The sequence below is a fragment of the Schistocerca piceifrons genome, chromosome 8, assembly GCF_021461385.2.
Source record: "Schistocerca piceifrons isolate TAMUIC-IGC-003096 chromosome 8, iqSchPice1.1, whole genome shotgun sequence".
Classification (NCBI taxonomy): domain Eukaryota; kingdom Metazoa; phylum Arthropoda; class Insecta; order Orthoptera; family Acrididae; genus Schistocerca; species Schistocerca piceifrons.
Window position 1 is genome coordinate 254,926,471 of NC_060145.1, and position 13,346 is coordinate 254,939,816.

At 37.9% G+C, this 13,346-nt stretch overlaps 1 protein-coding gene across 2 annotated transcripts in view; it reads left to right on the forward strand.

Annotated features, from left to right (window-relative positions):
- LOC124711911 (general transcription factor IIE subunit 1) overlaps positions 1–1,162 on the forward strand; it is an 87,803-nt gene extending 86,641 nt beyond the window's left edge. For both annotated transcript variants that reach the window (XM_047242166.1, XM_047242165.1), the window contains exon 7: positions 195–1,162. In XM_047242166.1, coding sequence (XP_047098122.1) covers positions 195–370 — 176 coding nt within the window. In that variant the 3' untranslated portion in view covers positions 371–1,162. The remainder of the gene's footprint in view (positions 1–194) is intronic.
- The last annotated feature ends 12,184 nt before the right edge of the window (positions 1,163–13,346 follow it).

Genomic DNA, 13,346 nt, shown 5'->3' on the forward strand with positions numbered 1-13,346 from the left:
TAGTAAGAGCTATTAGAAAGAAAGTTCTGAGTGCCTTGCTGCACTCCTACTCCTTTTTCTATTTTCCTCCCTTAATTAAAAACCTATGGTTTAAAAGCTAGGAGTGCTGTAATGTCTAGTTATATGTTACTATTAATGGTACTTTCTCAATGATAAAGGTTTTAATTTTATTTCAACTTTTTTTTTTCTTTCAGATGAGATTGAAATTATGGATTCAGAGGAAGATGACTATGTTCCTACAGTCACAATAGGAGACAAGAGTGTTCCTGTTACAGAAGTGAATGATACCCTTATTGCTCAAATGACACCAGTTGAGAAGGAAGCATACATACAGATATACCAGGAGTACTACTCTCATATGTATGACTAAAATTTGTGGGCTCTTCATGTTAAGAGAAGGGATCTGAAAGTGGTGTCATTATTGTGCTGTGAACAAGCTGAGAAGTGACATACCTGTTAAAACTTTTGTGTACTGAAATGAATTTTCACAGAATGCCATATATATATTTCAGCCAAACTTCCACTGCTTCCAAATAGTTTTCTTTGTAACAATGAACTTGTTTTATTTTTTATGTATGTAAGTAACCTTCCCTTTGATGTTGTATGAGTAGAGATCATTTGTTGTTCATTATTACTGCAGCACATGATTTTGATGCTGTCCTTGTCATGCATGGAAGAAGAAAGCTAGCTGGTGGCTACGTAAACTGTTCTCAGCACTGTTACTATTTCTGGATGTGATAAGAGTTGTGAAAAAATTTTCTGTGATGAAATTTGTGAGCTACTGCTCACACTTGTCGAACAATACATGAGAGTCCCATTTAAATGAAGTTGTTATTTTAGTAGACAAATCATGATCTATGTAATTGTATTTGATAGTTGTTTACTGAATGACAGAATTTAAATGTTGTGCTGACTGTATATTTTTGATATAAAAAAAATTGAAACATAAGAAGGTAAAAAATGAGTGTTGCATCAGCCTATTCATTTTGCCAGAAGTTTGCCTGATCTCTGTGCATCCATTCCGTGAAGTGTCAGCTAAATAGTCAATCTGTGTGAATGAGTGAGTGAGTCCACTTGTAAAATTACAATGCACAGAGGTCAGTCAAAAGAAAATTAAGATATTTTTTTCACAAGTAATAAAAGCAACTTATCATCTGCAAAATATTATTTTATTGTATTTGCTTGTTAAATTAGATTTCCTTAGTGCAGAGATTTTTTTTTTCTCCAGTGTAAGAGTAGTTCAGAAATTTTACTATAACAACACACACATGTCACTTCAAGATGTTACTCAGTGTATTTTGGTCTAGGGTATCCTCTTCTTCAACACCAAGCCTTCAGTACTCATGGACTATAGAATTTCCTTGTTTAAGGAACAGAACAGTGCCAGTCCTTATAAAGAAATGGCAGTTCTGAACTTGTGCTTTGAAGTAAGTGCTTTGTTCTGTTTGATGGATAGTTTTGAAAACATGTTATCTTGAGAGTTCATGATTGCTTACAATCTAAAACAGAAAGAAAAAGGAAAGACTGCTAGATGGTTGCTTTGAAAATGTAAAAGAAAAAGTTCGTTTTTAAGATTGTAAAGCAGAATTGTAAAAGAACAACTACCCTGATTTCCATTTCATTTATGAATTATTCAGAACTGAAGATAAAATAGAGCACCCATTTTTGTACCACAGAATATCGATAAAATGTACAAATTCTATGTTCTTGAACATTGGATGAATCTGACAGAAGCTGTGGTACAGCAGAATCAGCCACTTAATACGTAATGCCCACCTGGTTTAATGTCTTCTGCATCAAACCTTCCCATGGAGAGGGAAGTAAATAGAAGTGCCAGCGATGCTGGCTGATCCACTTCTGCATGTATGAGCATTTTTTTGGAGTGAGATGTAGGAAAATTCAGTCAAAAGTCATCAATGTGCTGGCCTGTTGGCTTGCAGGAAATGCTATGATTAGATTAGATTAGTTTTTCATTCCATAGATCCGTGCTGAGGAGATCCTCGTGGATGTGGAACATGTCAATAATAATAATTTTTTTCAAGCCGAAATAACAATACTAATAGTATGAATATATACATCATTTGTTTCTATTAAAAAGTAGAAGGAGTTGGCCACTAGTAAGTGTTTCAGGCTCCTTTTAAACTGATCTTTATTTGTAACTAAATTTTTTATGTTTGCTGGCAAATTATTGAAGATGAGTGTTCTTGAGTAGTGTATCCCTTTTTGAACTAAAGTAAGTGCTTTTAAGTCCTTGTGCAGGTCGTTTTTGTTCCTGGTATTGTATGTATGAACTGAGCTGGTTGTTGGAAAAAGAGATATATATTTTAGGACAAATTTCGTTAAGGAGTAAATATACTGAGAGGCAGTAGTTAGTATACCCAGTTCTTTGAAGAGGTTTCTACAGGACGTCCATGAATTTACTCCACAAATAGTACGTATTACACACTTTTGGACTCTGAAAACTTTTGTTTGACTTGAAGTTACCCCAAAATATTATACCATATGACATTATGGAATAAAAGTAGGCAAAGTATGCAAGCTTTTTCATTTTTATGTCGCCTATGTCAGCTAACACTCGAATTGCAAATACAGATTTGTTAAGGCGTTTCTGCAGTTGTGTGATGTTACTTTTGGGTGGGCTGCTGAGATCTAGCAGTGGCTGGCATGGATGATAGAAGCACAGCTGATTCCAGTGTCCCTGGAGCTGGCCCCAGAACATCGCAACTGTGACCAACAGGTGACCAGGTGCATCCTGGAGAGGCCTCAACCATGTGTACCCATGCTCATGTACCACCTTGGAAAATCGTGTCATCATTGTCCTCTTGCTTTTGTGGTGGGAACAAAAAAGATGGAAGAGTGTACAGTGTGGTTGGCCATGAAGCAGCCCAGCTGGATTGCAGCCACTGAGGGGAAATGCTCCGTATTTTGCTTGAAAGCAATTTAAATTGCTTTCAGAACTGGCCACATGTAATTCTTTAATCTTTTGATTTTTGAAAGTATGAACACATCTCTCTGCAGTGCCACTGGACGTGGGTTGAAATGTGGACATGGATGAATGTTTGATGGCATATGTGGATGCAGATGTGCTTAAAGATGAATGTCTTAAATTTTTGTCCATTGTCAGTTGAGAGGGAGTGTCATCAGTGAAGAAGAGCTCAATAAAGCTGTGGGTGCGGCTGCTGTGGTGATAGCTTGACCACCTACAGGAAGTGGGAATATGAATCTGTTAACATGAGCCACGTGAGTTCCAAAAAAAGATCCAGCAAAATCAGTGATGAGATGTTCCCAGTGCTGTTCATCCTATGACCATGAGGAAAAAGTTTTGGGATGTTCTTTTTATACGCATGACAATTCTGCAGAAGGTATGTAATATTTTTTTATATGGCCAATAAATATACATCTTAACAAGATTTTCCTCGTACATTTGCAATGTTATTAGTGAAGTAAGTTTAAAATGCATTATTGACAGGAGGCTGGAATAATAATTCTGCTTAGCTCATTTTTACTTGTTAAAAGAAGCAGGCATTGGGAAAATTGAAATTAATGATGTTTTGCAAAATGTTCGTGAAAACAGTCACTATCAATAGCACTGTGAGTCATTCTCGTCACACATACCAGTATTTGTGTGAGTTTCTGAAAATAGACTCTTGCCTCTTAGCTGTTGCCACACTCCATGGCATGATGGGATATTATTCTAAGGCTTGGATCATGTTATAATGTGTAGTGCTTCGCCAAGCAGAATATATTGCTTGTCCTTTCTGATGATATGCAGTGAAAAACAATTTGTGTTTATCGTAAGCAAAGCTGTTTAATCTTTCAGAAACTACTTCAAAGTTGCAGGTTTGATGTTATTTAAGAAAAGCAATGATCATATACTAATCCAGTAATTAATTAAACCAACCAAATAGAAATTTCAATTCTTGACACACTATAATACATGCTATTCTCACTGTGCTCTTACTGTGACCACTGAAAATCATTCCTTGAGTATCTCATTTGAATATTAATGATCATGATTACCTTCAGTTATGAACATTAAGTTGAATAAGCCAAAACTATATCTCATTTATTAATTCATGCATAATACTGCAACAGTGCCTTCGAAGTTGCCATTCAGCTTGAATGGTGGTGGCAAAGTGGTTTCTTTATATGCCTGATTATTATTTTTATTAACTTGCATTGTATTCAATTGAATAAATAGCAGCAAAGAGTCTTAAAGATCATGTACTTATGGCTCATTTGAATTCTTACTTGAGCAAAAGCAGGGATAAAAACTAGTCATCTTACACTATCATAATATGATACATTGCAATGTGATGAACAGTTCTGAAGCGTACAGTTTCTTGGCTATCAAACTTAAATCATATCCTTCAGACAATTTGGGTAACACCTTTGTATTTGAACATTGTTGTGATATATGATAGTAAATGGAATAGTGAAAACTTGCCAAAAATAAAGCCCAGTGGTGGAGCTGGTGTGCAGTTTGATTAGTTAGGATTTTGGCTGGATGGAACAGTAAAGGTTCGTAGTTTAGTAACTAGGTTAAATTTCATACCATATAGAAGATTATAAATTTCTGTACCCAAAAAACATCTGCTTTTTGATTTGAGGCTATTACTCTTGGATTGGTGGTATTGTTTTTGATGCCACATTCAAAGACCTTGTAAGAACCATCTGACAATTTATGTGATAACACTGTGCCAATTCCATGTGGAGGTGTTGGCTGATAAGGTCAGGTGCAGATGTGGTTGAAATGTCGCTAAGTGAGGTGGCAATTTTAGTTAATTTTTAGTTATCAAAATGTGTGATGACAGGCCCATGTCCATTCAAGTGTTGCGCCTTTCCGGCTTAAGAGGTTCAAAGAATGAGAGATTTTGAGGTATGAATCTAGCATAGTACAAGGTGCGGCTGAAAAGTTCATGATCCCATATGTTAAAAACCATCCTGGATAGGTTGAGATGCCCGTACATACACATTGAGAGACGTATGTTGTTCAAATCACTAAAATGAAGGAGTGGTGCACACTGCAACTGAGCTAACAGAGCCTTTGAGAGAACTTTTGTCATTGTGGACTGGAGCAATGCATTATCAAGACATTTTGCTTCAGATTAGGGAAAATGGTGCCATAGACTCATGGGATGTAAGCACAAGTGTACGGTGTTGAAGCATTGAGTAAAAAATGTAACTCTGAGTGGTTTAACTGCTTTAGAAAATTCAGGGTGCAAAGTAACGGTATTATGGAAATGATAGTTGCTGCTCACCATATAGTGGAGATGCTGAGTTGCAGATAGGCACAACAAAAGACTGTTGGAAAGTGAGCTTTTGACCAACAAGGCCTATGTTGAAAACAGACAACATGCACACAACAAATGCTGACTTCAGCTGCCAAGGACTGTGGTGATGTGTGTGTATGGCACGTGCATGAATGTGTGTGTTTAAGTTGTCTATTTTCAACAAAGGCCTTGTTTGCCAAAAGCTCATTTTCTCATAGTCTTCTTGTTGTGCCTTCGTGTGACCCGCATCTCTGTTATATGGTGAGTAGCAACTATCCTTTTCATAATACTGTTAAATGCTTTAGAAATGGAAAGGAAGTTGTTGAGGATGTTCTTTGTTTGGATTGACCATCAACAAGTATAATGAGTGCTTGCGAATATTTACTGGCTGTTGTTGAGAATGATAGCAGAAGATAGACAAGGACAATAAAAGCACTATTGTTTGTGAATATTTGAAACAGCTGAAGATTTGTGCCTGCTGTGTATGATGATAATGAGCAGAAGCAAACTTTGATAGAAATGTCTGAAGATTTCACTGACATGTCTGACTGGAATCTGCAGTTTTTGAAAACTATCATTACAGGAGAATGGGACCAGTCTGATCCAGAGACCAAGTGACATCAATAGCGTGGTGTTCATCTTCTTTCACGCCTCTAAGAAAAAGTCAGCTGACAAAATTCAAGATTAAGATTAAGTTGATTGCCTTTTTCAACTGCAAGGGCTTGGTCCATGAGACTGTCAATGCAGAAGTTTATGAGGTAGTTTTGAAACAGCTACTGTAAAGCATCCTTTGGGTTTGTACTGGTGTGGACAGTGAACTTTCCTCCATGACAATGCCCATCCACACACTGTGATCCATATAAATTTTCTCACTCAATGCAATGTGACTGTTCTTCAGCACCCTCCTAATTCTCCAGATTTGTACTGTAAGACTTCTTTTTGTTTTCCCACCTTAAATTAGTCCTGAAAGCTTACACTTTGCAGGCATTGCAGATATCCAACAATAAGTGACCATGGTTCTTCGAGCGATTCCAAAAGAAGTTGTCATTGACACTTTCCAACAGCTTTTTTACAACCAATATGTGTTTTGTAGGCGATGGTGATTATTTTGAAAACCAGTAAAAGTATGTTGTTTGAAACTCTTGTTTCCTTTATTCTGAGACCATTCAGCGAACTTTTCACACACACATTATAACTGAAACACTAGCATATCCTTAAGGGTAGTGGGAGTAGGCATTTCCTCGATCGGTTCAACATACTTTGTGGTTAGTTGTTTGACACCTGTAAGCAAGATAAGGTAGCCTGGAACACTTAAGTGTGTTGAGAAAGATGGCTGTGCCACTTGTGAAATGTTTTGACAATTTGGCACACTCCTGTTAGGGAGGGATCTGACTTCCATAATATCTACAGATTGTAAGGTCTCTAATTAAGGATTCAGCATAGAATTTGCCACACACTCACTTGAAACTACATTTACAGTCAAGACCTTGTAGCTCTACAACCTAGACTACATAAGATTGTGAATCTGTTTTTATATGCTGAAGGAACTGCAATCCAGGAGTAGTTACTTGCATTTTTTATGTAAAATGAACCCATCCAATGAGAAGGGGGATGATTCTGCTAAAAGCTCTGGTTTCTGCACTAAATAGTATAACAGTAGATTTGATTTACTTTGAAGCGAAGATTCAGTTGCCTTTGGCAGACATACCATTCATTCACCAAACAGAGGAAATGCTGGAGGTGATTCCACTATCGAACTTTCTGTGATAGATGCCAGGCAGTGCCGTTATGATGTTACCTGCTGCTGCTGCTGCTGGTGCTGCTTCTGTTGCTATGCTAGCTCTACACTGCTTATCATTATAATTGTAACAACATGAAGGTGACATTCAAGAAATGTCACACTGATGTATAACTAACTGGGTGCTTGGGTATGGAAAGCATTAGCATTTCAGTGCAACCGCAGAAGTTAGGTAATATTGATGGCATCTACATTCTGTAAGTAAGAAAAGAGTACACTGTGGTTTCTTGGTCAAGAATCACAGTTGAATCTTGATTATTTGTGAAAAGATTGTGTTATGCTCATGTAAGAAGGAGAAATGTCTATTAGCACACATCAGTTTTGACAGTGGCAGGATCATGGCCTACTGAGACTGTGATTTATCATCCAATAATATTGATGCTCTCATAATTTGGGACCCCACTACTTTCATGTAAATAATGGATATATGGATTCAGGAGGTCCATACTCAACGTTGTGCAACATCTTAATGACCCCATATGACAAGTGCTCAAGAGAACACAAATATCGTTTGGTTGACTGTGCAGGATCATACAGCAATGTCATATAACTATCAGGAAATGGGCTTGTTTTCAATAAGATGAGTATCCATACAGACAGTCCAACAGCTTCTAGAGTAACATGGACTGTCGTCACAGTGATCATTGTTATGGCTTCCCTTGATGCGGCAGCAGAGAGAGGTAGACCGACAGTTGTGTGCCCAATGGCAACACTGGACTGAGGAGTAGTACCGTGTCGTCTTTTCAGATGAGTCTCAGTTCTGTTTTCAGCGTCATAATGGATATATCCATGTGTGGAGGCTCTGAGGAGAACAAACGTTAGTAGATTACATATGTCATTGTTGTACAGGCCCCACACATTACTTGATGGACAGACCAACATAGATATGAGAAAGATAAGTGCGAAGAAACCTGGGGTAATCAAAGAAATACTTCAAATGATCAACAAAAGAAGGAAATACAAAAACATTTAGGGAAAACAGGATGCAGCAATATAATTCACTAGGAATAAACAAATAGGAATTGCAGGGCAGCCAAGATGAAATGTCTGCAGGAGAGGTGTGAAGAAATAGAAATGATTGTCGGAAGGACTGACTCAGCATATAGAAAATTCAAAACCGTCTGGTGAAATTTAAAAAAAGTGTGGTAACATTAAGAGTGCAGCAGAAATTCCTTTGTTAAATGCAGAGGAGTGAGCAGATAGGTGGAAAGACTACGCTGAAGGTCTCCATGATGGTGAGGGCTTGTATGAAGGTGTGATAGAAGAAGAAATTGGAGTCAATGTAGAAGACATAGCAGATACAGTATTAGAGTCACCATTAAAGAAGCTCTGGAAGACTTGAGATCAAATAAGGCAGAAGGGATAAATAACATGGGGAGGTGGCAACCAAATAACTATTCAAGTTGGTGTTTGAAATCTATGAGACTGGTGATGTACCATCAGACTTTCAGGAATATATCATCCACACAATTCAGAAGGGAGTAAAGGCTGATTAGTGTGAGAATTTTGCAGGAACAACTTAACACATCATGAATCCAAGCTGCTGACAAGAATAATATACAGAGGACTGGAAAAGAACATTGAGGATCTGTAAGATGGCAATCAGTTTGGCTTTAGGAAAGATAAAGGTATCAGACAGATAGTTCTGATGTGCAATACTTAAGAAAAATCAAGACATGCTCATAGGATTTGTCAATGAACAAAAAGCACCTGACAATGTAAAACAGTGCAAGATGTTCAAAATCCTGACAAAAATAGGAGTAAGCTACAGGGAAACACATATATTGTACAATATGTTCAAGAACTAAGAGGGAACGATAAGACTGGAAGACCATGAACAAAGTGCTTGTATTAAAAAGGGTGTAAAACAGGCATGAAGTCTTTGAACCCTAGTATTCAATCTACACATCAAACAAGTAAGACAGAAATAAAAGAAAAGCTCAAGAGTGGTATAAAAATTCAGGCTGAAAAGATATTAATGCAAGATTCGTTGATGACATTGTCATTCTCAGTGAAAGTGACAAATAATTACAGAATCTGTTGAGTGGACTGTACAGTCAAAAGTAATGAAAAGCAGCAGAAATGAGAATAACGAGAAACTTAACTTCGAAATGGTGATCAAGAAGTTAAGGAATTCTTCTACCTTCGAAGAAAAAAATCCATGACAGACAAGGCAAGAAGCATGTTAAAATAAAAAAAAGCAGACTAGTACAGCAAAGAAGGTGTTCCTGACCAAGAGGAGTCTACTGCTATCAAGCATAGGCCATAATGTCCGTCTCGATAGCTGAGTGGTCAGCATGATGGATTGCCATCCTGCGGGGCTGGATCCGATTCCCAGCTGGGTCGGGGATTTTCTCCGCTCAGGGACTGGGTTTGTGCTGTCTTCATCATCATTTCATCCCCATCTGGCGCGCAGGTCGCCCAACGTGGCGTCAAATGTAATAAGACCTGCACCAAGGTGGCCAGACCTGCCCTGCAAGGGGCCTCCTGACCAGTGACGCCTAACGCTCATTTCCATTTCCATAGGCCATAATTTGAGGAAGATATTTCTGAGAATGTACATTTGGAGCACAGCTTTTTATAATAGTGACTCATGGTCTATGGGGAAACATGAACAGAAGATAATTGAAATGTCTTAGATGTGGTGCTACAGAAGAATTCCGAAAATTTGCTGGACTCATAAGATAAGAAATGAGGAGATTCTCCACAGAATTGGCAAGAAAAGGAACATATGGAAAATACTGACAAGATGAAGGGACAGGATGATAGGTCATATGTTTAGACATCAGGAAATAACTGCCTTGATATTAGAAGGATCTGCAGAGGGTAAAAACTACAGAGGAAGACAGACATTGGAATATATCCAGTAAATAATTGAGGATGTAGGTTGCAATTGCAGCTCTGAGATGGAAAGTTCGGCACAGGAGAGGAATTTGTGATGGGCTGCATCGAACCAATCAGAAGACTGATGACCAAAACAAGATAGGAGTGAGAGAGAAGGAAGTCTAACTGAATTCTGCAGTAAACTCTAGGTGGTAGTAGTGAACACCCTGTTCAAGAATTGAGAAGTAGCTATACTTGGAAAAGGCCTGGAGACACAGAAAGATTTAGCTTAATTACCTTGTGGAGGGACAGATACACCAATATCAGATATTGGATTTTGTGCCAGGGGCAGATATATACTTGTATCATAATTTAGTAATGGTGAAGAGTAGACTGCAGTTTAAGAGAATTTCTAGGAAGAATGAACATGGAAAGAAGTGGCATGCTGAAGAATCATGAGCTACATTTGAAATTTTATGAGACTGTAGATACTGTGATAATGACTAACACATTAGGCAGTTCAGCTGAAGGGGAGTGGACACCTACAGGGTGTAACAGAACTCCACAGAAAAACTTTCAGAGATGGTATGGGGAAAAAAGGTGGTGTACCAGACATCTCTACATATATAAATTGGATTGATATTAGTCCCCTGCTTGCTTTTGTTTGTTCAGGCTAATCTCTGGAACTGTTGTATGGATTTTGATACAGGTTTACTGATATGTAGACTGATTTACAATCATGCTTTGTCTACATAATTTATAAATATTTCACACATTTTTGCTGAACTGTGGTGAGTTAAAGTCAACCCTCGCTGTGAAAATGATGTCATTTTCATCTAGTGGTGAATGGTAGGACTCGGAAATGTTGCTGCATGATCAGGAACTTATGACTTACCTTCACTGCTCCCTGCAGTGGCGACGGTTCTCCACTCACTCTGAGACACCATTGTTGTTGTTGTTTGTGGCCTATTGTCATTTTCCTTTTTGGGGTTTGTACATTTTCTGCTGCCCATGTATCTTCATGGATCAAGTCAATGTTGTCTAGTATGGCCGTGAAGTGGCATCTAATTGAAAGACTTGCACTAGGCCATTGAACCACAGGGAACTATTATTACCACAATCTGCCTCTATGCATTTCATACATTAATGTCATCCACCACATTTTTCTGCCTACATGTAAAGGCTAATTGTAAGAGCCACTGCAGAGATTTTGATATGGTTTCACTAGTAAATACATTGATTTAGGGAGGCAGCGTATTAGTTCACAGGTCTCATCATTGCCAACAGATGTTGCTCTGAGCATGAACTAAATATGGAGCACACAACATTTATGCCTTCTGAGATCTTTATTCACACTTCAATCATTTCACTTACATGAAAGTGATGCTATCCATTTGCCTAACATGGTAATCTTATTCATAGCTCTGTACAGTGATCCATAAACAAAATTAGTGCTATTCCACACAATTCATGTTGTGCTGTCCCCTTAACCTGGGGCAGGTCAATAGTGGGATCTAAAATGCGTACCATAAGTTCTACTGTTAAACATGGAGGAGAGAATTGAGAGGTGGAATGAACACAATGAAGGACTCTATGAGGGGTAGGAACTGTCTGCTAATATGATAGGAGAAGAAATGGAGGTAAATATGGAAGAGATTGGGGATACAGTATTACAGTCAGATTTTGGTAGAGTTCAGAAAACTTGATATCAAATAGGACAGAAGACATACATAACATTCCTTAGGAATTTCTAAAATCATTGTGCGAAATTGATGTGTAGAATCTATGAAGCAGGAGATGTTCCATCAGACTTTAAGAAGAGTGTTATTCATGAAATTCTGAAGATAGCATGAGTATATGAGTGTGAGAATTATCACAGAATTAACATCTCATGCATCCACATCACTGACAAGAATAGTATAAAGAAGAATGGGAAAAAGTTGAGGACCTGTTAGATGATGATTAGTTTAGCTTTAGGAAAACTAAAGACACCAGAGAGATGGTTCACAAGCTGCACCTGACAATGGAAACAAGACTCAAAAAAGACATATTCATGAGATTTGTCAGCTTAGAAAAAACATTAAATAACATAAAATAGTGCAAGACACTTAAGATTCTCAGAAAAATAGATCTAATTTGTAAGGAAAGATAGGTAACATACATGTGTATAAGAACCATGAAGTAAAAAATAAAAATGGAAGATTTACAATGAAGTGAAAGGAAGGAAGATTAGTGTTTAATGTCCCATCAACAATGAGCTCATTAGAAGCAGAGCACAAACTCAGATTAAGGAAGGAAACTGACCATGCCCTTTCAATGGAACCCTCCCTGCATTTGCCTTAAGTGATTAGGGAAATCTTGGCAGACCAAAATCAGAATGGCCAGATGTGAATTGAACTCTCACACACCAAAGAATTAAATGGTAGGACTAAAAAGGATGTGCGATACATATTCAGTCTTTCTCCTCAACTCTTTTACCCGTACATCAGAAAAGCATTCACAGAAATAAAAGATAGGTTCAGGAAGGAGATTAAAACTGATGGGGGAAGAATATCAATGATAAGGTTTGCTGTTGATATTGTTATCCTCAGTGAAAGTAAGGAAGAATTACAGGATATTCTGAATGAAATGAACAATTTATGGAGAACAGAATGTGGATTGAGAGTAAACCAAAGAAAAATGAAAGTAATGAGGAGTATAAAAATGAGACTTGCATTTCTTCTTCTATTATGTAATCTGACTGTTCCTCCTCCTTGTAGAGGTCTTCAGTGTCATCTTTCCACTTACCAACTCTCTCCTCTGTGTGTAGCAGTGGAATCACTCTGCCATCCTTTATGTTGATGCAATTGCTTTTAATTTCACTGAGGGCTATTTTATTTTGCCTCCTAGCTCAGTGGTCAGCATGTCTGACTGCTATCTGGAGGACATGAGTTCAATTCCTGGTACTGACAGAGATTACTCCTTAGTGTGAGGACTCGAATGGGGTGCAAGCAGCAATTTGAGGAGCTAAGTGAGTGAGAGAAATAGTGGCTCCAAAGTCAAGAAAGCCAATTATGGCTGGAAATGTCGTGTGCTGACACCATGCCACTCTGTACCAAACCCAGTGATGACTATACTTTTTATGATTTCTGCAAATTTTTCCTGCAGCCTTTTTATTTTGGCTTCTGTACATTTCCTGTTTGTTTAATTCCTAAGGAAATTTTAGTTCTGTGTTCCTGTCTTTCCCTGAGCATTTTTGGACTGCCTTGGTTCATCAAACAACTGAAGTATTTCTTCAGTTGCCTAAGATTTCTTTGTGGTTACCTTCTTTGTGCTTGCCTTTGTCTGTCCAATTTTTGTGATTGCCCTTTTTAGAAATGTCCATTCTTCTTCAACTGAACTGCCCACTATGCCATTCAGTATCACAGTATCTACAGCCTCAGAGAACTTCAAATTCACCTCATCATTCCTCA